Source organism: Camarhynchus parvulus, chromosome 4 (genome assembly GCF_901933205.1).
Source record: "Camarhynchus parvulus chromosome 4, STF_HiC, whole genome shotgun sequence".
Classification (NCBI taxonomy): domain Eukaryota; kingdom Metazoa; phylum Chordata; class Aves; order Passeriformes; family Thraupidae; genus Camarhynchus; species Camarhynchus parvulus.
This window is the reverse complement of record NC_044574.1, coordinates 27392453-27413689: the sequence shown is the minus strand read 5'-3', so window position 1 is coordinate 27413689 and position 21237 is coordinate 27392453. Positions and strand designations below refer to the sequence as shown.

The 21237-nt window shown below is 41.6% G+C and overlaps 1 protein-coding gene across 3 annotated transcripts in view; it reads right to left on the bottom strand.

The window, feature by feature from the left end:
* Positions 1-4484: 4484 nt before the first annotated feature.
* Positions 4485-21237, bottom strand: part of PDGFRA (platelet derived growth factor receptor alpha) — a 36169-nt gene continuing 19416 nt past the window's right edge. For all 3 annotated transcript variants that reach the window (XM_030946847.1, XM_030946846.1, XM_030946845.1), the window contains exons 13-23: positions 17241-17345; positions 16459-16569; positions 15568-15721; positions 14397-14563; positions 13126-13241; positions 12476-12598; positions 11785-11896; positions 10114-10213; positions 9887-9992; positions 8941-9176; positions 4485-7868 (exon numbers count right to left, since the gene is read on the bottom strand). In XM_030946847.1, coding sequence (XP_030802707.1) covers positions 7721-7868; positions 8941-9176; positions 9887-9992; positions 10114-10213; positions 11785-11896; positions 12476-12598; positions 13126-13241; positions 14397-14563; positions 15568-15721; positions 16459-16569; positions 17241-17345 — 1478 coding nt within the window. In that variant the 3' untranslated portion in view covers positions 4485-7720. The remainder of the gene's footprint in view (positions 7869-8940; positions 9177-9886; positions 9993-10113; positions 10214-11784; positions 11897-12475; positions 12599-13125; positions 13242-14396; positions 14564-15567; positions 15722-16458; positions 16570-17240; positions 17346-21237) is intronic.

The window sequence follows — 21237 nt, the reverse complement described above, 5'->3', positions numbered from 1 at the left end:
CAACGCTTTTTCACGGTATTTAATTCTCAGGGTTTCTCACTGCCAGGGGAACAGCCGAGGATCCAGGGAGGAGCTGTGGAAATGCATTAGCAATGCCAGCTCTCAAGAGCAGCTCAAAGTGGCACTGGACCCCTTCAACTCTGGCCCTTGGCAGCAGCTGGTGTTGTCCAAGTTTGAAGTGGAGCAGAGATGCAGCAGAGCTCCCAGCGCTCATCCAGGGGGAAGCTGAAAAGGGTAGGCACAGGAGAAAAGGGCCAAGTCAAATGCACCCTTGATCAAATGGCGCAGTCTTGGCAAGACAGCAGGAAAACCAGACTGTGTCATGTCCCAGCATTGTCTCACTACTTGTGCCAAGCCTTGCAGTCAGGAGAGAGTGTCTCCTGACCTGCCCACAGCTGTCCCCTGTACTTCAACCAAAGGCAGCGTCAAAGCCTCCGTGTTGCTACATTGCACTGTAGTTGGAAATGCTATGGAGGGTCCTCTATACATTCCTGCTTTTGCATCCATGAAAACCAAGTGCAAGCAGCTCTGACCCAGCCCAGGAGGGCTTGGCAGTGGCACCCCTCCTGCTCTTCACTGAGCAATCTCTCTGAGCCAACAACAGGGAGACACAGCTCAAAGAAGCATGGAAAGGTCTTGTGACAGAGTGGGAAAACACATTTAACTAAATTCACCTGCATGTTTTTACTGAATAGAAGTGTTATGCTAATTTTTTTTCCTACAGGCATCTTTTCTCCTTCAGGCCAGTCCACCTCCACAAACTTCTAGCCAAAGGAGTTCCCTCTTCATACACAGAGCATCAGTGTTGCACACACGTAACCAGGACTGTTGCAGGCAGACACCAGGAACTACACTAAAAGCAACTAAAATATGCTGATGAAATCCCACTTCCCTGCTCATCCAGCCCATCAGACTAGAAATGATAGGGTTTCTGAGCTCCTCTGAGCAAACAGTGTGAAAATATAAGTCTTGGTTTGGTGCATGCCCAGTGTTGAACTAAGAACACTTGTCTCATATGTAAGCAGCTGCAAAACCTGATATTTACACAAGGATTCACAGAGATGAGAAAAGCCTGCGTATTTTTTTCTAGATGGCAGGCTCTGATTCAAATGGGAATTAATTTGGGAAAACCCTCTGGTTTGTATCATACAGCATGCCAGGTTAAATGACTAGAGTAGACTCTATTTTTGTATAATTGAACATTAGCTTTAGAGCACTGACATTGTTCCCACATCAGTATAGTAGCATTTTTGCCTACCAAACACCCATCATTTTGCATGTCAAATAGATTATAAAAAAAAAGCAGAACTCTACCTTTAAAAGCACTCAATCAACAAGATCACAAATGCACTTGGTATAAATACAATTACACCTATATATGCTTTTTTGCAGAGCTCTCCCTGGGAACCCACACATGCTTGGCTTACCTTAGACAAGGTGGCTGCAATTTCAAAGCTTAGAGCTGCCTTTGAATGGCCTTTCTTAGACTTGGGTATGAGCTGGCACATGCTTCTGCTGGCAACACAAGGGCTGTTGTCTCAGCCACCCAGCAGTAATATGCAAAAGAAGGCTTTTATGAGACCAATTAGTAGAGCTTGAAAACCCAACCCAGGTTTAGCTACCCAAGCCCCACCTCAAGGGCTCGAGTACCTGATGTGAGCTTCTTCTCATTTTTTTCACATTTATAAGGTGGTCTAATAAATTACATCCCTCTTCTTACAAAGCTTGGATCACTTTTATGGAGAAATGCTGAAGCAGGCAATGCTTCTGCTGCCAGAGGCCAGCAGAGCTAATGGCAGGGTGGATACAGCAAAGTCAGATACATCAGATTGCTGCGGGGAATAGCTTCAAACTCGAGCTAACCTCCACACCCCATGCTTTCTGGGAGTTACATTTTGGGGGTCTTGGTACATACATTAGGCTGGTCCCACCTATTTTTTTTTCAGTCTCACAAAGGCACATGAACCTGGCCCTCAGCTCAGCAGTGCTTTTAGGTCCCCATCTAGCACCAGCATAGCACTAAAGCAACAAAAGAATGAATGCAGAGAAAAAGACATAATCTCAGGTGATATTAGGATATCTAAGGTATCACTTCTTGCCTCATTTTAAATCATATTTTATTTTAAATCCCTCCCTCTCTCTCCACAAGAGGTAAATTTTTTGAGGCAATAGGCAGAGTGCTATTAGGGATAGCAATGCAGTTGCCAGTCTCATTCTGTAAAAAACTACCATTATCACAATAGGTTCAAAATTCTTCCAAAAAAAACAGCTGGAGCTGATGGACACTGTGTTCCTCCTATTGCTTTTAGAGCTCCAGCTGCTCTGCCTCTGCAGTGGCAATACATCTGTGCTGCTGTGCAAGCAAAAACAGAGAAAGGATGAGGAAAAGAACAATTTCACATATTTTTGTCTGTTGCTTCCATCTTGTGGCCAACTTGAAAAAGAAAAAATTGGAGTTTTATTTCAGTAAAGTTATTATTAACAAATGAAAGGAAACACTGGAATTTTTAGAGGCAGTTCTAATCCTTAGGTCCAGTTCTTTGGATGGGAGTGAATTGGGCTTGGAAGCTAGGTTTTCCCTTTGAAAAGCATTGAACACCAATGCCAGCAGAGGAAGGGGTTGGTGCCCTCTCTGCCACACACTCTGATTTGGTCTCACACCAGCTGCTGTGCCAAGGGTGCAGGACAGAGATGGGGTCAGGAGGACAAGCCCATGAGTGCTGAGCCTTCCCTCACCCTGCTGAAGGCAGCAGCGATGGGACTCCAGCAGAGTATGGACTCTGCTTCAGCTGCTGGCTTCATGAGCTAGCCCAGACCCATGAGGTGGATTCTCTCTTCTTTGTTTTTGAGCCTACAAAGTCTTTTCTTTGTTTCTCTTTCATTTTTCCTGGGGGTTACGCCAGCACACAGCTCCCATACCACACAGCCTCTAACAATGGGGATAACTTGACGGGACACAGCAATCTTGCTGAGACAGCTGCAGAGGCACCATGCCTCTGCATGAGATGCCATGGGGGGCATCTCAAGGGGGCTGGATAACTTCTTCCTGGCTTGTGAACCTGCTGCTTTTTCCACTCATAGCAACACAGCTTAACCAAAAATCTTTTTACCTGCATAACCGAAAGTAATTCCCTTCCTATCCTCCTGGCCAGAAGCCTGCCCTTCTCAGCTCCTGGCACGGTGCTGCTCTCTCACAGCTCCTGTTTCCTGGGCAGACTGCCTCTGCCTTGTGCCATTGCATGCCCTCAGTACATTTCCAGCCAAACACTTGCTGAGGCCTTGAGACAGGGAACAAGCTGATGTGTGGAACTCACGTCAGACCCCCAGTCTGGTGGACCAAGGAGCTAGAATTTTGCCCAAAATGGGTCTGCTTCAGCAAGAAGGTGAGAAACTCGCCATCCATGCTCCCGAGCATGGACAGATATGCTCACAGGCACACACAGCCATGCCCTGTGCTTGGGAGGATGCTCTGTAGCCAGGCTCTTGCGTAGAGAGGGATTTTGGTACCCCCACACAGCAGAAATGACGAGTCCATTGGCCCTTGTGTCTCACACAGCTGCTGAGCTGCCAGAAGAGCAGGTGCACAGCCCAGCAGGATGTAAGGGCACAAGCACTTCCAGGGCTCTTTCCTGTGCCCCTGTGGTGGCAGGAAGCGGTGTGTGTCTGTGCAGGGCTGCAGGATAAAGACTCCTTTCAGTGAGGACACACAAAGGAGACACGACCTACTGTAACTCGTATCCAAGGCGAGGGCCCAGGATGCTGCACCCCATTTGAATGAGGAGGGGGATATGTTAGATGGAGAGTTCATCTCCCAGCAAGTTCCCAGTAAGAACAGTGACCACCCCAAGGACAGCAGGTTGCTAACCTACCCATTCACAGGGCATTCCCACAGCCAGTCTTGCCTGGCTCCCACTGGAAAACCAAGACAGCCTTTCGTGCAGGAAGTGCAGCTGCCAAGTTTAATTCCAATTTCAGGTTGAAATCTTGCAAATCTTCTCAAATTCACATTCAGTTACATATGCTGTGTAAAATTGATTCTGTGGGAGCACAGAACCATACTAAAAATTTAGTGTGATTCACAATGGTGTTGAGTTCAACACAAGTTCAAAAACCCTGTAGCCAGGGCCCTTTCCTGAGTGTGGGCAGAGCAGCAGGCATCAACCCCCCAGCACACATGGTGCCAAGGCCAAGGGTTTCATCTTGGGCAGGGAGCCCAGTGCCCACCCACTCACCCACCCAGTGCTGGAGCACCATACCTGCTGTATTTTGGGAGATAATATGACTGCCCACAGATGTCACTTGGTATCCTGGTCATTTGCTGCCAGCACTCCCTCACTGTGCCTAGTGGAAGGGCTAGGAGACAGAGTTGTCATTACTGATTGATGGCTTCACAGACAGCTCAAAGACCTCTTGAGGGAAAAAATCCCTGAGCAAGACTGATTTTTTATAACCATCTTTCAATAAGTGAGTATAGAGCCCTCACATATCCTTAAATTATATATCATTTATTGAAATATAAAGATCTTCATTTACAAGATTTTTTCAAAGACAAAATATCAACAGGGGCATTTTTGAAATACATTTTGTGCCTACCATCACTCAGGCCAGTTTGCCCTTCTTCAAACATTTCACAACAGCCATCATTTTGGAAACACTTCCTTTTTTATTATTCTAAAATATAACTTTTGGACATTCAAAGTGCAACAGTTAACGTGCCTGTGGAATATATCACAGTAAAAAAAATATAAACAAAGGCAGTGATATAGCTGTCATAAATGTTTTGGCAGTATTCTAGAAGTCTATATAAAAATACTTATATACATATTGATGTATAACATCATCATATCTCACGTCCTTCATCACATAATAGGACCATTTTGTACAAGTTGCAGACCACGCTGTAAGGAATTGGTTGGCCATTCCAAATCAAAAGCTGCATTTTGTAGGATAACACTGATTGTCATTATACAATTACTGTAGCAAAAGGTTTGGGAATATCTCTTCCAGTGGCTTCTCAAAAAGTAAGCCATAAAAAAAAAGTCTGTAATACTGATAATATTGTGAAACTAAGCAATTCATTTTCATCCTTTCACACTTCTCCCTCTCTAGTAAATCCTCTCTCTTCCTCTTCTTCTCATTCCAGTTTCTAGGCCAGCTTGTCTGATTCCAAGCCTGCAGTGAGCTGGGTTTGGCTAGACCTCTGCCAGGGATGCAATTGATCTGAACAATAACCATGCCAGGATGGAGAATTAACATTACCAGAAAGTGAGCTGGCTCTGATTCACTGGCTGAGTCTAGCCTGAGATGCACTGTGAGATACAGAACGAGGCTGGTGAGGGGAAGGCAAAGCTGCACGAAAATGTCCTTAGATTCCAGTAACTGATATAATAAAACATGCTGGGGCTGATTTTCAAACCCTGAAGAACACTAGGCCATGTGCAAAAAATGCAGGTGAAATTGCTTGCCTAATTTGAATGTGCAGTTGTAAAGACTACGCATGCAAATTAAGGCACATGTCATCTCAAGTGGCCATTCAGATATCTGAAATATCCATAGACAATTTGTGTTTCCTCAATTCATAGTTCATAACTGGAGGGAGATTTCACACCATCTCATCTGTCCTGGCTATATCAAGGGTCTATGTTTCACAGTTGTCCCCATACAGAGCTCAGTGACATGTTTGGCAAAAGCATGGTCCCAGGAAGACACTTGTTCTTGATCTGTGGAATGCAAGAAGTAGAGGATGCACCATCAATCACCATTCCTTCTGATTGTCAGCTTCCATCGGGGTTGAAAATGTGGGGGCTCGCTTCAGGTCCTGTTTTCACATTTGCTGTGATCTTGTGCATGGCCTCAGCCAGGTGACAGCTTGAAACCCAGACCCAGAATTATTTGCCTGTGCAGTGTCCCACACTATAACACTGCCAAAATTGCGTTTGCTTTTGTTTGATCTGTAGCTGTCCACAAGTGAAGTCAAGGGGACTTACGAAGCTTTTTGTAGGGCCATTTGAGGGTAAACTGTAGTTTGACATCGAGCATGTTCTGTCAGTCACTCTTTCACACTTCCTAGGAAAATACTGCAACACAGGAATGAGTTTGCACCGCATTTGCATTGGTTGTATTGTAACAGAGGCTGGGCGTATCCCACAAGGTGCTCATTGCACTGAATTAAGGCAAAGTTTGAAAGCTGAGTACCAGAAAGGATGGAGCCCTTGGCAGTGATATAATTTTTTTCACATGTAAGTCTTCCAAAGCATAATTTCTCAATAACACATTGTACAGTGATAGCAGTAATCATAATACTTTGTTCATATAAGTGGTGTCAAAAATCAACAATTGCAGGCTGAGAGCAGATTCATTTTCATGCACCTTTTTCCAAAAAAACACTCCTAGAAGCATTTACCTTTTGTAGTTACAGTCTGCAAAGATAGTAGAGATTTCTTCTCCTGTTTAAACTTGAAAACTAAGACAAGAATATTTTCTGCGTATTTATTTCTGCTTATTTGAAGTTGCGTTTCAGGCTAGGAGAAATGTCTTTGTTTCTTGAATAGTTTAAATATCAAATCAATTCTTCACAGCTAACTTCAGGATAAGATTTCTTTTGAGTACCATGAAACACTAATAATGGGGTATTGCTGGTGGTTTATCATAATCTTCCATTCTCCAGCATCTTGGAAATCTGGTATAATTTTTTTTTAATTGAAACTTTTAGGACCTCACTTAATCAGAGGAAAACTAATTGCTTCTAGTACATCTGCTTAGAAAAGCTACTCAGCTCATGAAAGAAAAAAATCTAAATTTTTTTCTCCATGATAAAGTAGTTTTAGCTAACCAGAACAATTACCATTCTGTGTAGATCAAAAAAAAGAAAAAAAATGTCATAAAATTTTTTGGGCTGGAAATTTCTCCCCTGCACTTAAAAAAGTGTTTTGATATTGTGCTTTTACTGAAGGACAATGGATTGTAAAATATACATTTAGTGTTACTGAAAACAGTAGTAGTATTATTTTGAAAACAGCTACCTTCTATAGTTAATAAAGACTTACTAGGTTTCTAACACCTATTATAGACTGAATTTTAATTATCATTATTATTATCATTATTATTCCCCTTTACTTGCTTTAATGGTGGAAAGTAACATGTTTTATAGTACCGGTCAGTCCCTTGTGGTTTTAGACCTTTTTGGTCCAAAAGTGGTTTTTGCATGTTCTTCAATTCACATGATAGTTCAACAGCAGCTGACATTGAGATTGAGGGAGGAAGTACACAGAATTCAGGAATGACCTCTTCTAAAATCCATGGCATATGTTCAATGTGCACCTCAAAAGATCCTTGAGTAGACAGTTATTTACATAATTACAATGGTGAAGTATTGCTGCAGTGGAAAATTGATCCATCAAAGTTATATGAATGCCCTTGAAACACAAAACTGGTCTGTTTGTGGCCTTTCCCTTCATCCTCCTACCAGTTGGAATGGCAAACAACACCGAGATGCTAGTGAAGTACTGCAAGAAGCAACACTAAAAAAATCCATCTTCAACATGTCTCTTTCATTTATACTCAGGCTGAGTCCTGTGCCCATTTCTGGGCGTTCCTTTCTACAAATCCACCTCCTCTTCACATCCTTGACGTTGCAATAAAGTGGTTTTCTCTGTGGCGCAGAAGTCTGTAGACAGCTGGGGAAGGTTCCCTGTGTGCAGAGCTGGCGGGTGTCCGTGGGTTACAGGAAGCTGTCCTCCACCAGGTCTGAGGAGTCGATGCCAATGTCGTCCATCATGTCAATGTCCTCAATGGTCTCGTCCTCTCTCTTGATGAAGGTAGAGCTACTGGAACCAGTTTCAATGGCACTTTCTTCAGATGTCTGTGAACTGGAAGAGACAGATATCTCAGAGATAAGGTATGTGGTGACTGTGGTTGAGTAAACACTGCAGTCTCTAGCAGAACTGAACACTACCTCCCCAGATGCTTTCTGACCCACGGTGCAATCTCAGGTGACTATCACCACTAGTTTCATGACATATCTTGTATATCAAAAGTAGAGAACCACCTTGGAATTCAAAGGACCATGCTGTTCTTATGTTCCTCCAAGCACTCTCAGACAGATACTTGTTGGAGAAGTAGTTTTATGACGCTACCGTCACTATAGGTCACTTAGGTAAATCTGGAGAGGTCAGGTGAAAATCAGATGGCAATAACAGACAGTAAGATAAGAATAACAGAGAGAGAGGATATGTCTTAATTTTGATAGTACTTTTAGGGACTTTTTTTCCCCTCACTTGAATAAAGCACAAAAATACACCAAAAAAAAAAAAAAAAAAAAAAGAAAAAAGGTATTTCTAGGTTGCTGAATCTATACAGTATGAATTAAGGGCTGAATTAAACCTGCACCATTCACACTTAGGGTCAGACAGTGCTGTGTTGTAGTGGCATTGGTCATGCAAATTGACAAGAAAGAAGTAAAAAGTTCTGGACACCCTGCTTTCATAGAAAACTAGAAGATATATAGACCTAGATCATAGAAGATATTATCAACAACTTCTCCCAGATTTTAGAATTTGTCTCATACAAACAAATCAATCCTTTGAGATCTCATATGAAGCTCCAAGGAGGCAAGATGTGATGCAAATTGTGCCCACAGATCCACAAGACAGCCACTGTGACTTGACCAAGCTATTAAAGGAGTCCCAAAAACATATGGAAGCCCCCTACCAGAAGTCGCCTTACCCTGGCACCCACAAAACAGGCAAAGTTAACTTTTTCCCATTGAAGACACTGTGGGCAGTCATACTACCATATTTATATGTGACTCCCCCAGTAAGTAGTTTGAACAGAGCTAGGGAAACCATTTGCAGAGTACAATGCTGGAAAGTGTAAATGGACACTGCCGACCATGACCCTAGGTGGTGACTATGGGCTAAGGGATCTGTAAACTGCACCTACCTGTGTCTGTTCCTTTTGCCAAGCTCATCTTCAGAAACAGGGTCAATGTCAGGCAGGGGAATGATGTATCCACTGTCAGCACTCAGCCTCTGCTCGTCAAATCCACTCTCCCTGTCCTTTAGCTTGTCTTCATTCTTGTAAGTTACACCAATGTAAGCATTGTCACAGTCCCCTCTCATGCGTGTGACAGCTGGGTGATCACTTTTCAGGAAGTCCAGATGAATCTTCTCATAGCTCTGAAAATATTAATTTCAACCCCCTCATTAGATGCTATTCACTAAGGCTGCCTTTCTTCAGATGGGCGGCTGTGATTCATTAGCCTAGCAAATATTCTGCCCTATGAGCCAGCAATACTGGATAGAGAAGTCCAGAATGTTCAATTGCTTTAAAGGGAGAAGTGACATGTAAGTTTTAGATGATGCAGGAGCAAAGCTTTGCGGCAGCCCAAAGCAGACAAGTAGATGTGAAAGAAAGGTAAAGAAAAGGGAGTTAAGGTAGGTCAGAAAAATGAAACACTGAATGATGGGGAAAGCACAAATAGTCAAGAGCTATCAGAATTGTGAGGGGAAAACTTGCTGGTGTCAGGATCCAAAGAAGGAGACAGGGAGATTATACACATGGGCCAAGAAGTCCCTTTTATATAATTATTTCACAGCCTACAAAATCCCATGAAAATTTATAGAACTAGTTCTCCAGTAGAAAAATTGAGTTGTTGGGATTTAATTAGACATAAAGGGTTCTGCTTCCCAGTTAATACTGCAGAACTGCTTCTCTCAGCAAGTTTGACTGAGGAAACCAAACATGCAATGTCCCGATGCTAATCACATAATTCACATAGCTTAGAATGTGCCAGTTCAGTGCTCATGGCTCTCATGGCTGGAACAATGCTTATAATTCCCTCTGAAGCAGTATGCAGAAAACACAGAGAAAATTACAAAGAGCAAACCTTTTTGTACTCTCCAGGCAGCAAGCTCTCCACAATTTCACTCAAATGGTAGAAAGAAGGTCTTTTCTCTGGTTCACTGTTCCAGCACTTCACCATAATCTCATACCTGCAGATAGGAAGGAAACCAGTTTAACCACCTGGTAGAGGAACATAACTGATCAAACAGAGACTAAAGCCAGAATTCTCTGGAGACTGGGCAGGTGTGGAAAAGCCAAATGCACACATACACTTCATTGGTGGCATGATCGGGTTTGGCCATTCGGTATCCACTCTTGATCTTATTGTAGAAAGTAGAATCGACCATCATGCCAGGATAAGGTGTGCCACCTGCAGATAAAAGAGAAGCAAAAGTACTACTCTATACCTAAATATCCATACAGAGTTCCCAAATACTGTCTTGTTCATGTTAAGAAGTGTTAACACTACAATTTAATATGACATCAGAATGATTCTTTCCTAGCCAGCATTTCACATCAGAGCTATTGTCTTGATGACATTAAGCCGTAATGCGAAACACTGGCTAGGAAAGTTTGAAGTCGGTACTAGTTAGAAAAAAAATGCCTTTACAGTGTTTATAGAATGTATTGGGAACAGAGATTGGATGATACCTGGATCAGGCCATCAGCCTGAATTTGGCATGGGTTGTCAAAAAGTTTGGGCTTGGCCCAAGCTAGCACAGGTAACTGATAATTTGGGGCTGCAACACAGAGTCATCATTGCCCTCATGCTCAGTTGCTGCTGATGTGTAAAAGAGTAATTCAAGCTGAAGTCAACATGGTAGCAAGATATAATTGACCTTTTTAACAAACACTGCTGAGGATATATTTTGCTTTCCAAAAAGGAACAATTTTCTCAGATGGAGGAGGCGTACTATAATATTACTTCAGAAATCTCTGACCTCTCAAAAGCAGGATTTTCACCTAAAAATAAGCTTCAAAAGCTTCTTTACAGGTAGAGCAGTGAAGTTTAGTGCTTCAGTTCCTGAGCTGTCCAATGCCTCCCAGGGATATCAGGGAATGGCTATTTACAGGAGCCTATGATGCCCAGAGATTACAGGAATCAATACCATAAATAGTGGTGCAACTGTTGTTTTCTGAGAAGCAGTTATGTGACAACTTGTTCTAGCAAATAACATTAGGCTTGGGGTTGCCGTGGGGCAGCAGTAGGTACCACACAGGCATGAGTAATTCTGCTGGCAGTAAATCTGGGCAATGCAGGCTCGCTGGAGCAGGCCAACCACCCGTCCAGGAGGCTAATTAATTAATGAGGCTGAGGAGAGAGCCAGGCTGCTCCCAGCTGGGAGCTGTGCATTGTCTGGAACTGCTATATATTGTCATAACCACTTTACACTGCCATAAACCAACTGTGTGAACAGTGTTGACCTGGAAATGAGAAGTCAGTGTCCCAGAAGATTGACATTTATTTTCATTCTGTAATGGGACTAAGACAAGCTCTTTTGAAACGTGTATGAAGAGAGTGTTCCAAAGCAGCTGCTGAGCTGGGCTGCAGCCCCAGGCACCCCATTGCAAGGGAGAAGCATGTTCCTTCTCATATTAGACAGAAAATCAATCCTGTTGTGGCACGCCAATACTTTTCCACAAAAGATTTTCACGCAGTTCTTTTAGTTTTACAGCAAAAACAAACAAACAAAACCAAAAAAGCAAAACCCTCAAACAAAGGAACTAAAAAATCCATACCAAAACAAAACAGAACTTTGGGAGAGTATGGGCATTTCACTTCACACCTAACACTGATATCTGAAATCCCATACAGAAGAACAGCTAACAGTGGATTTCATGCATATATTTTCACATGCAGAATTTGAAATACTTAGTGTAGAACAGTTTGAATTGAAAAAACTTAATCACTACACATAGGAAAATATTTACAATACATACCAAGAGAAAATATTTCCCACAGCAGAATGCCATAAGACCAGACATCACTTAATGTTGTGTACAGGTTGTCAAAAATGCTTTCAGGTGCCATCCATTTTACTGGGAGGAAAGTCTGTGATAAAAAGAAAGAAAGCCCAAACACACAGATTAGTCATTAAATAAATTATTACTATTGCAATTGTTGTTTGATAGCCAGGAATAACATCCCTCTATAAGAAAAGCAATGTTAACCTTGCTAGTTTATTTTTAATTCAATTTAATACAGAGGTACCAGGATTATAAGCAATGCTACTTGTTGCTCCCCACAAAAACTAGTTAAACCATAGCTGTATTCATTTCATTACTGGCAAATGACCAGGTAGTAAATGATTGAAGGTATGATGTAAAATCTGGCACTGCTGAACTAGGTCTGATATGTCATTGTTTGACAGTTACTTAATAATTTATCCAGTCACAAAACCTGCCAGTTAAAAATATCAGACTGTGAAGTACTGAACGTGTACTTTTTCCCTTTAAAACAGAGTTAGAAAAGTTACAGGAATTAATGATCTGAAGATAAATTGTTCTGAGGCGCATTCATCCCAATGGTCAGTTACTGTAATCAACACTGAATGGCAAGAACATGAAATAGCATTTAGAACTGACAATTTTCATTTCAGTTAAAGCAGAGCTCCAGAGATTAAGTACATACACTGCCCTTGGAGACATAGTTGGAATCATGCATGATGTCTCTAGCCAGCCCAAAGTCACAGATCTTCACAATTTTTCCTTGAGCCAGGAGGACATTACGAGCGGCCAAGTCACGGTGCACACACTGTGTGGAGAAAAATGAAGTTGTTCAAGCACATGCTTTTTCTATGAGGGCCACTGCCCTTACAAAAGGGTTGGCTTTCTAGGTGAAGTCCTAACAAGACCTTCTGAACAAGCACCTGCTGACAGGACCAGCGAGGTCTCATATGGATGCCTTTTAGGGGGGAGGAGGCAAAAGGGAGATCCCCCTTTCCCATTCTATCCCTCATGTACTAATGATACACCTGTGCTTCTGACCATGCTGGTTTGTGACTGCATGGACCCTTCACCCAGACTCTGCTTTGACCCTCCACCATCTCTGGTATCCTGACTCCATCAATGTCACAGGATGAAGCAGGGGAAGACAAGTGACTGCTGCTTTTATTTTTCCCCACCATGGTGATCTCCATTTCCAGGTAAGTGAGAAAGCTGTCTATATCTCCAAAAATAATACTATATTGTGTCATATGCTCAAAATCTAAATTTAAAACCATAGCTGCAGAAGACATTTTTACACCTTATTCCATTTCGCTTACTTTTTTATTTTCTTACATTTTTAGAAGCCAAGAATTCCATTCCCCGTGCAACCTGGTAGGTGAAGCTCAGCAAATCCAATAAGCTGAGGCCCTCTGAACTGTCATCTGAAAGAAGGTTTTTGACTTCTGATTCTATCAAAAAAAGAAGAAAGATGTGATTTTGCTGTGAAGTGTGAAAGGAGCATCCACCTTCCCCTACCTATCATGATTCCGAGCTGATAATTTTAGCAGAGTACCATGACCAAGACAGCCTTTTCATAGTAACTATTACCACTTTTAATGTCTGCATCAGTCACTGACACATACTGCATTTTTTAAAACAGCCAGCATTAAATAGCAGGTTAGGGGTTTTCTCCTGTCTGTAATTTTTTCCCCCTGGGAACAGCAGGAAAAAGAGAGAAAGAATTGTTGCTGGACATTACTGGACTGTCACATGGGTTGTTTACTCATTGTGTGGTACAAAAATATTTATTTAGAGGTGATGCCTTCATTAGGGTTTTGTGCATGCATGTACATTCTTAGCCATTTACATTTGCTGAACACTGTTGTTTCCCAGGAAGTATTCGCTGGGACTCATCCAATACCAGCAAAAAGGGTCAGGAATTCATGGCAACAGTTCTTATTTATTTTATGAAAAATGCTGGAAGAAAACCAGTCAAAATTCAGTGATTCGTTTTTCCTGACTGTCCTAGAGCATGAGTACATAAGTCTGCCATGTAAATCTGGGACTGGATATGGTTCCATTTCTGAGGCCTGGAGGCAGAAGTGGTGGTGTCTGTTTTTAAACAAAAGCACGTTTGGGTTCTGAGAACAGGGGCAGGAAATAGGATGCATTCATTATCTTCATTACATAATCCAGGAAAATATTTGGGAGTGTTTTGCATTTGGTAAGTGTCAGTTAATGTGAAATGTAAGTGGAAACCGTACAATAAAAACTACTATTATTATTGGTCATTGCTATTGCTCAAAATCCTTCAAACTACAAGTCTGATAAAATCACTGCCTCCTGAGAGTGCCTACAGCCCCATTGCAGAGCACAACTGCTCAGTGCTTCAGCACAGAAACAAACACACAATGGGACCCCTTCTTCCCGAGCAACATGCTCTCCTACCCCCAGAGCAGGATGGAAGAACACAACCACAAGCTTTTAGCTTACAGCTTATGCTCACACTCTTGCTGAACAGAGCTAAACAGTTTGTGTGCATTTAGAGGACAAAAATCAGATACCTGTTTACACAAGAGTCATTTGTATCAATGATATATGCTGAAGGGACAGTTCTACATTACCTGACATGGATTTCTTCTTATATGAAGCAGGCCGATCGTACACAGATCTCTGGATATCAGAGTATTTAGAGCCCTCCTTCCTTTCCAGCATTGGCACATACTGAGTGGTATCAGCTTGTTTCATGTCCATGTATTCTCCAGTGTTTTCAAATGACAGTATCACATAACTGAAATTGGGAAAATACACAAGTGTATCAGGTAGTGACTTCCCTGTCAGAGCATGTGCATATCTAACCATTCATTTAAGGTGTACCATTGTATTGATGTGTGATCCAACAGCTGGCTTCTTGTTAGGAAATATACATATATAAAGATCATTACCAGATATCATGTGTACAACATAACCATCACTTATTAATACATGTTACTGTGTATTACTGTAGTCAAACACAAGCACCCCAAACTCAGGCTTTTGCCAACAGTCAGGTATGTAACCATGCCTTATTTCCCAATACTGAACTCGAGTATCATCACCTAGGGCTTTTAGCTCAAGGTATTTCAGATGATAGGTGTAATTTATTCACAGAGACAGTTTGCATCGAATCCAGTCCTGCTGAACAAACCCATGCCCAGATGAATGTACTGGCTTACTCAGCTATCAAGGCAGTTGATCTATTTCTCTGAGTGATTTTTTGAATGAATCTTTGTTCACTTTTTAAATCCTGGCTCATTTCATAGCATTACATTATTGCTGAATATATGATGACAAGCTTCCTCAACCACCATCTGGAAAAAGTTCTGGGATGAATATTAGCAATTAGTACACTACCAAGACTGGCTAAGCCATTGGTAGATAAAGGAGAGAACTTGAGTTTGGAGAACAGGCTCTGCCAGGTTGTTTGAAGGGAAAGAGTTTTAGACACTGGAAATTCCCCAGGCATGGAAACCAGGAGACAGGTAGATGCGCTTGGATATCTATGGAGAAACCACAGGGGTCCTCAGACTGCAAGCGTGTCTACATGCAGGAAACACAAATCTAGGACACCTGTCAGGGAGATTGAATAAAAACTGTGGAATCTTCCCAGACCTATGAAATGTCACAAATAAAAGTCTAACAAGAAAAATTAGGGAGAAGTTTAAACCAATGAATGAGAATAATGCAAAAAGGGTTTATAATGGCTTAAACCCTTAAGTTGCAGGTCACTGATTTCTTTTTTTCATTTTTTCCCACCTTCTTGTGCTTTCATCAACGGGGTTCATCCCAAAGATATCCAAGTCTTTTTTAGGCTTTTCGGGGTGTCTGTTCAGGAAATTGTCCCTATTCTTATGCAGGTAGTTCACCAGATCTCCATAAAAACAGTATTCAGTAATGATGTAAATGGGACCTGTTAAAATAAAGCAAAATTATACATCGATGAGTGGGGTTTTGAAAAACAGAAACAAATACAAAAAGACTCCAAACATAGTAGAAAACAGTGTTATGAGTTAATGCATCTCTATCTACTAAGTTTTGACTGCAAATATAACCAAATATCAAAAAGTTTTCTGACAACCTATATTCATTTATATTTATTGGTAAAATCCTCTATTTGAAAGCTGTGTCAATGCCTGGAAATAGAACACAAACTTTTCCAAACAACATTAGAATGATAATATAAAAGCCTTCAGATACGCAGTATGGCAAAAAAAAAAAAAATTGCTCTGAATTAAATTTATTCAGTTTTATAAAATAGGGCAATTAGAATATCTAGCCAATATTGTCCAATTTGAGGAGCAGTTGGTTAGGTAACCTCCACCCTGGGTTCTGCCCCATTGGAACTCTCCCCCCAATCTCCTACCCTATCTTTCTTGTGTCTATGATTACATGGTGCAAAACAAAAGGTCCTCAGTAAATTAACAGGCAAGACTACATAATATTTAAGGAATGCATCAATAAACATTTGTTCATTGTGGGAAGAAAGCTGGAAAAGTACTAGAAGTTATACTTAGGCATTTAACAATCTACAAAGCTGCAAAGACATGAAGATTAGATAAAAAGCTAAAAATCTTTAGGCACCAATGTGCTTGTTAAATACTGAATTATGATCCCACAGCAAACCTTTATTTTGTCAGCCAAACTCACCTGATTTTGTACAAGCTCCAAGCAGATTCACAATATTCAGGTGGGGACCAAGATGTGTCATTATCTTCAGTTCAGACATGAGTGCCTGTTTTTCACTGGATCTAGCTGTAGCTGTAGAGAAAAAACATATTAGCCACCTGATGGGCGCAGTCACCTTTTTCATATTTACAAAAAAATTCTCCTTGCTTGCCTCATTGTAGTATTGCTGCCACCATGTCCCTTACTTGATACATGTTTTTTCTTAAGACTTGGAGAGGAGCTGCAAATGATTAATAAGGGACTCCCTTGATGCAGCTCAGTAGCTGACTGAGTCTGCTTGTCCCTCTCCAGAGGTGTAGTGTATTGCCACATGGCACAGCAGCACTCATGACAAGCTGCTCATTCAACACAAGCAAGCTCCCTATGGCTCCTACAGAATCACTGCATCAGATTCTCAGTTCTCATGAAGCAGGAAATCTTCAGTGAACTTATACAAGACCTGCCTATTTCCCCTTGTTGTACAGCCCTCATTTGTTCACAGACATTCATGGTTACTTTATCTTTCTCAGTATTTGCTGAATTATTGTAGCTGTTCAGCTAAACCTAAACTTTGGATGTTTTCAAAAGCCTGGGTACCTTCAGGCTTGAAATGCCATCAAGCAATCTAATGTATAATTTGAAAATCCCGTCATTTCACCATTCATTTTCAACTTCAGATACAAAGAATTATAACAAGCAATGTTTGAATAACCCTGTGGGAACCTGCCTTGTCTGGCTTGGGAAATGGAACCATGACAACTTACGTTTCAGCATTTTCACAGCTACTTTCATCACTGGTTGAGAGCGGCTCAATCCATATGCAGTCCCTTCAACCACTTTTCCAAATGCACCCGAACCAAGGATCCGACCTGAACACAAGGGAGAACATTATTAATTTCAGAAAGTAACAGCAATTCAGCTCCTTTCCTATCTCCATTCCTCTACAAGTTGATTCTTGTATGGAAAGGGCACATTCCCTTAACCAGAGCACCGGTATTATTGCTATTATTGTTGTTTTCAAGCAGAAAAAAGCAGATATGAAGTGCTACCATTAAGTACAATTCTTAAAAAAATGCCAGCAAACACCAAGAGTACACCTGCACCTGGAAGCTCAGCTAATTCATCCCTTCCTCTGCTCTGCCATCTTCACTTTATCCTCTCACAGCATGGATTGTCCTAGGCTTAAGCTGACCTCTTTGCCTCAGACAACACCTGTTTAAAATACAGGTGTGTTCCTGACTTACAAATCTTAATTTGGTCCCTCAGCTGTAGTTTTGGTCTTTTATATAATGCTGGATACATCCAGCAATAAAATGGACTAAAGCACATCAACAGCCCATTCAGAAACAGACAGGCAGCACCATTTCAGATCTGCAAGAAGCTGAAATACATATTGATCACATATGAGGGGAAATTTCTCTGAAGTCTAATGTACAAGTGTGCTTCATCTGCTGGAATAAATTGTATTGCAAATTTCTAAGTGCTGTAATGAAACAGTTTATGTTTATAGACCCTTTACTCTTGCCACAAATCAATTTAGACAAAAATTTGGGATCAATATATCCTGTCTACTAATATGGATACAGTCTTCAGAAGAATTTTGTACAGATTGAGATTTTAGAGAAATATTAACTACACAAACATACTCCAAAATGCTGTATTTCATAGCTCCTGCATTGAAAGCCAAGTTCATCAAGAGAACACTTAGTGAACAAGCCTGTGTATGAGGTCCAGATGACCGAATATAATCACATGCCTGACAAGCTGTCACTTTGGTTTTTTGTTACTTTTTAACTTGAAGCACAGAAAGAATGAGTAGTAACTTTTACTATGGAGATACACAGCATTTTGTCTTTGACATTCATTCATTTGCAGTTTGAACTTGTCACCTTTTACACTTCTGAAGGTGTTATCTGGCATGCAATGCCATATGTTTCTGTTATCCTCCAGCTACTGCCCCCATTTTTATTGTACACATGCTTTCAAAAGAAAATTCCAACCAAACAATATCTACATCATTAACAAGCACAAGAAATGGTTAAAGAATGCTTAGCTGAGTTAACACTGGTGAACCTCTCCAAGATTATGACAGCATAGTTTGTCATGCACACAGAAGCTATGTGATTTCTTTTCAAGATTCCCGTGCTCCAAAGGTTATCCTTCCCAATCAGGATGTGAGAAAGCTTCACACTAAATTTTAGACTAATTCAAACAACCTGAGTTTGAAATTTGGCCCCTGAAACTTTTCAGGCTGAAGGTCTGGAAGCCATATGGCAGGATGCAGCCCTTCAGAATGTGATGGCATTTGCTGATGCTCCTTGATCTTCTTGTCTTCACAAGCCATTCCTCCCCAAAACCATATTGTCAGCTGAGCATGAGGCACACATCTCCCTCTCCATCACCTCTGCTGGGCTGGGGTGCATGTGGAGGCAGTGAGAGCGCTTCCGGAATGGCAGGGAGCCACCACTGCTATTTCCCCTGTTCAACCCTCTCGGCAGATGTAGCCCAAGCCCCACGTCTTTTGCATTTGAAATTTGGAGCCAGGTGGGAGCTTACTGCCCAAGAACTGGAAGCATCTGTAATGCCATCATATTCTTGGTGAGTGCTTCATTGAGGCTCAAAATTACAGTGTGAGTTTACTCTTCAGTATAAAGGCACTGCTGTGATCTGCTCACTGAAGGAGCAGTGCTGCTTCACCACCACAGAGGGACTGTGCAGACACAGCGGCAGCTCAAGATTCCTCAGACTAGTGGAGGAACAGCAGCTAATTCAGCCTCTGTACCCATCCACAGAGCTTGTCTGCTGTGCCTGCCAGAGAGGTGCTGCTTTTCTGCTCAGAGGATACAAGGGTGGGGTGTATGAATTTGTTCCAGATGCAGCCATCTCAACTGGATGCTTCTTTTTCTAAAATTGGCCTGAGATAATCAACCCACCCCAAATGAAACCATAAGTCTCTTGGACTATATTAAAAGCCAAACAAGTGTCAAGCTTTATAATCTACACCCAGTTTCTAGACTCATGAAATTAGATATCACGTCTCTGACTGTTGTGTGACCTGAATCTTAACTTGCCTTTTTCAAATAGGCATGGGCCAGATTCTGTCTCAGACCAGCACTTAATTTTATTAAGGTCACCAGGACAAATAAGTGGCTTGCTGGGAAGCGATGAGAGCAGTTCTCCTGTCTCTGTACAGCCACCCTGGTATCCTGAGCAGCAGCACTCGGACCCCATGCCTCAGGAGGTGCTGCTCTCAGCTCTGTCAGCCAGATGAGGAGGTCCAGGTCCTGCTGGGACCTCACCAGTTCTCAGCAGAGCCAGGACATGCAGCGGTGTTCAAACAGCTCATGGCATTACTGCATTGTTCCTTCTGGCACACGTCTCCTGGACTTGCACTGGTTCAGGAGCCCTTTAAAGAGCAGTGCACTGCATATACTGTGGATCAGTGATTGCAAGGGGAAATTTGCAGTGTAACCCAAATTTATCAATTGAAGCTCCATCCAGCCAATGTTCAGAGTTGGCCTTTAACACAGCACTGCACTCCAGGCACTACTGGCTAGAAAAAACAAATGCCAGCTGGCCTACACAGCTAGGATGGAAAATACTCATCTGGCAGAGCCAAAATGGGTTTGTGACCTGCTTCAGAGCCTCTCTGAACTAAAGATGTAATTGCTTTGCTGTCATCTCCCAGTTAGATAAGAGAAAATCCATACAAATCAGAATTGTCATCTCTAGAAACAAAAAGAGGGTCCCCCCTTACCAACAAGAATTTAATATGGCAAAAGTGCCAGCAGGTGAGTGTGTCAAGTAGGTGTGCAACCCAGATTGACAGAAGGATGTGGAGCACTGGGTTTGAAAGTTACTGACTATTCTGAATACACTTGTAAACAAGAAGGGTTTGAAGCAGGCTGTGCTCATGAGTCAGAGGGAGGCAAAGTCACAGTGGTGGTCTTTAACAACTCAGATCTGACAAATCCTATTTAGGCATATAATTAAAGTCTGGGTTGTAATAAAATAATTCCATAAAACATTCACCCTCCTCTAGTCTTCAATTAGCAACATGAATTTAATTAAAGGATATTGTTCCTGAACTGGAAATTTTTCTCTTGCTTCTTTCAAGAATTAACTCTTTCTCTGTGATGGTGAAGAAATACACCGGGGGAGTATGTTTCTTGAAATACATCAAACAAAAGACACATTTCATCTTCTTCTCCTGTGTTTTGCAATACAATTTGGTTCACAGATATCTCCAAGGGAGGGAAGCCTTGTATGTTTAAAGTACTATCTTGATAGAGCATTAAAATTTTCTATAGTCATTACACTTTCAATTTATATAAATGAGAGGTTGGGCCAGCCTTGAAGAAATAATTGCAACTGAATTGTGCATGAATTCCAATGAGGAATAGCAAAGCAAGAAAGCAGAAGGGGAAGGAAGAAGAAAGAAGGACAGTAGCCACAAAAATATGCAGTTACTCAGCACTGATACGTGCATGGCATGGATTAATAATTTTAAAAATATTTTTAATAAAACTACATGACTACTTGCAGATTTTCTTGGTCTCTGCACATAAGTATATAAATGTCTTGCAAACAAAAAATAATTATGTCCTTCTTGTGGATGCCTTAGCAGAAGGTTAGAGGGTTGAAAAGGGTGTTTAACACTGAGAGACTCCCCGAAGTCACGTAGGGGTGGACACTGCACACAGGAGCAAAAAAGGAACACAGGCACAGGAGACACCAACACAGGGATCTCAGGGCTGATAC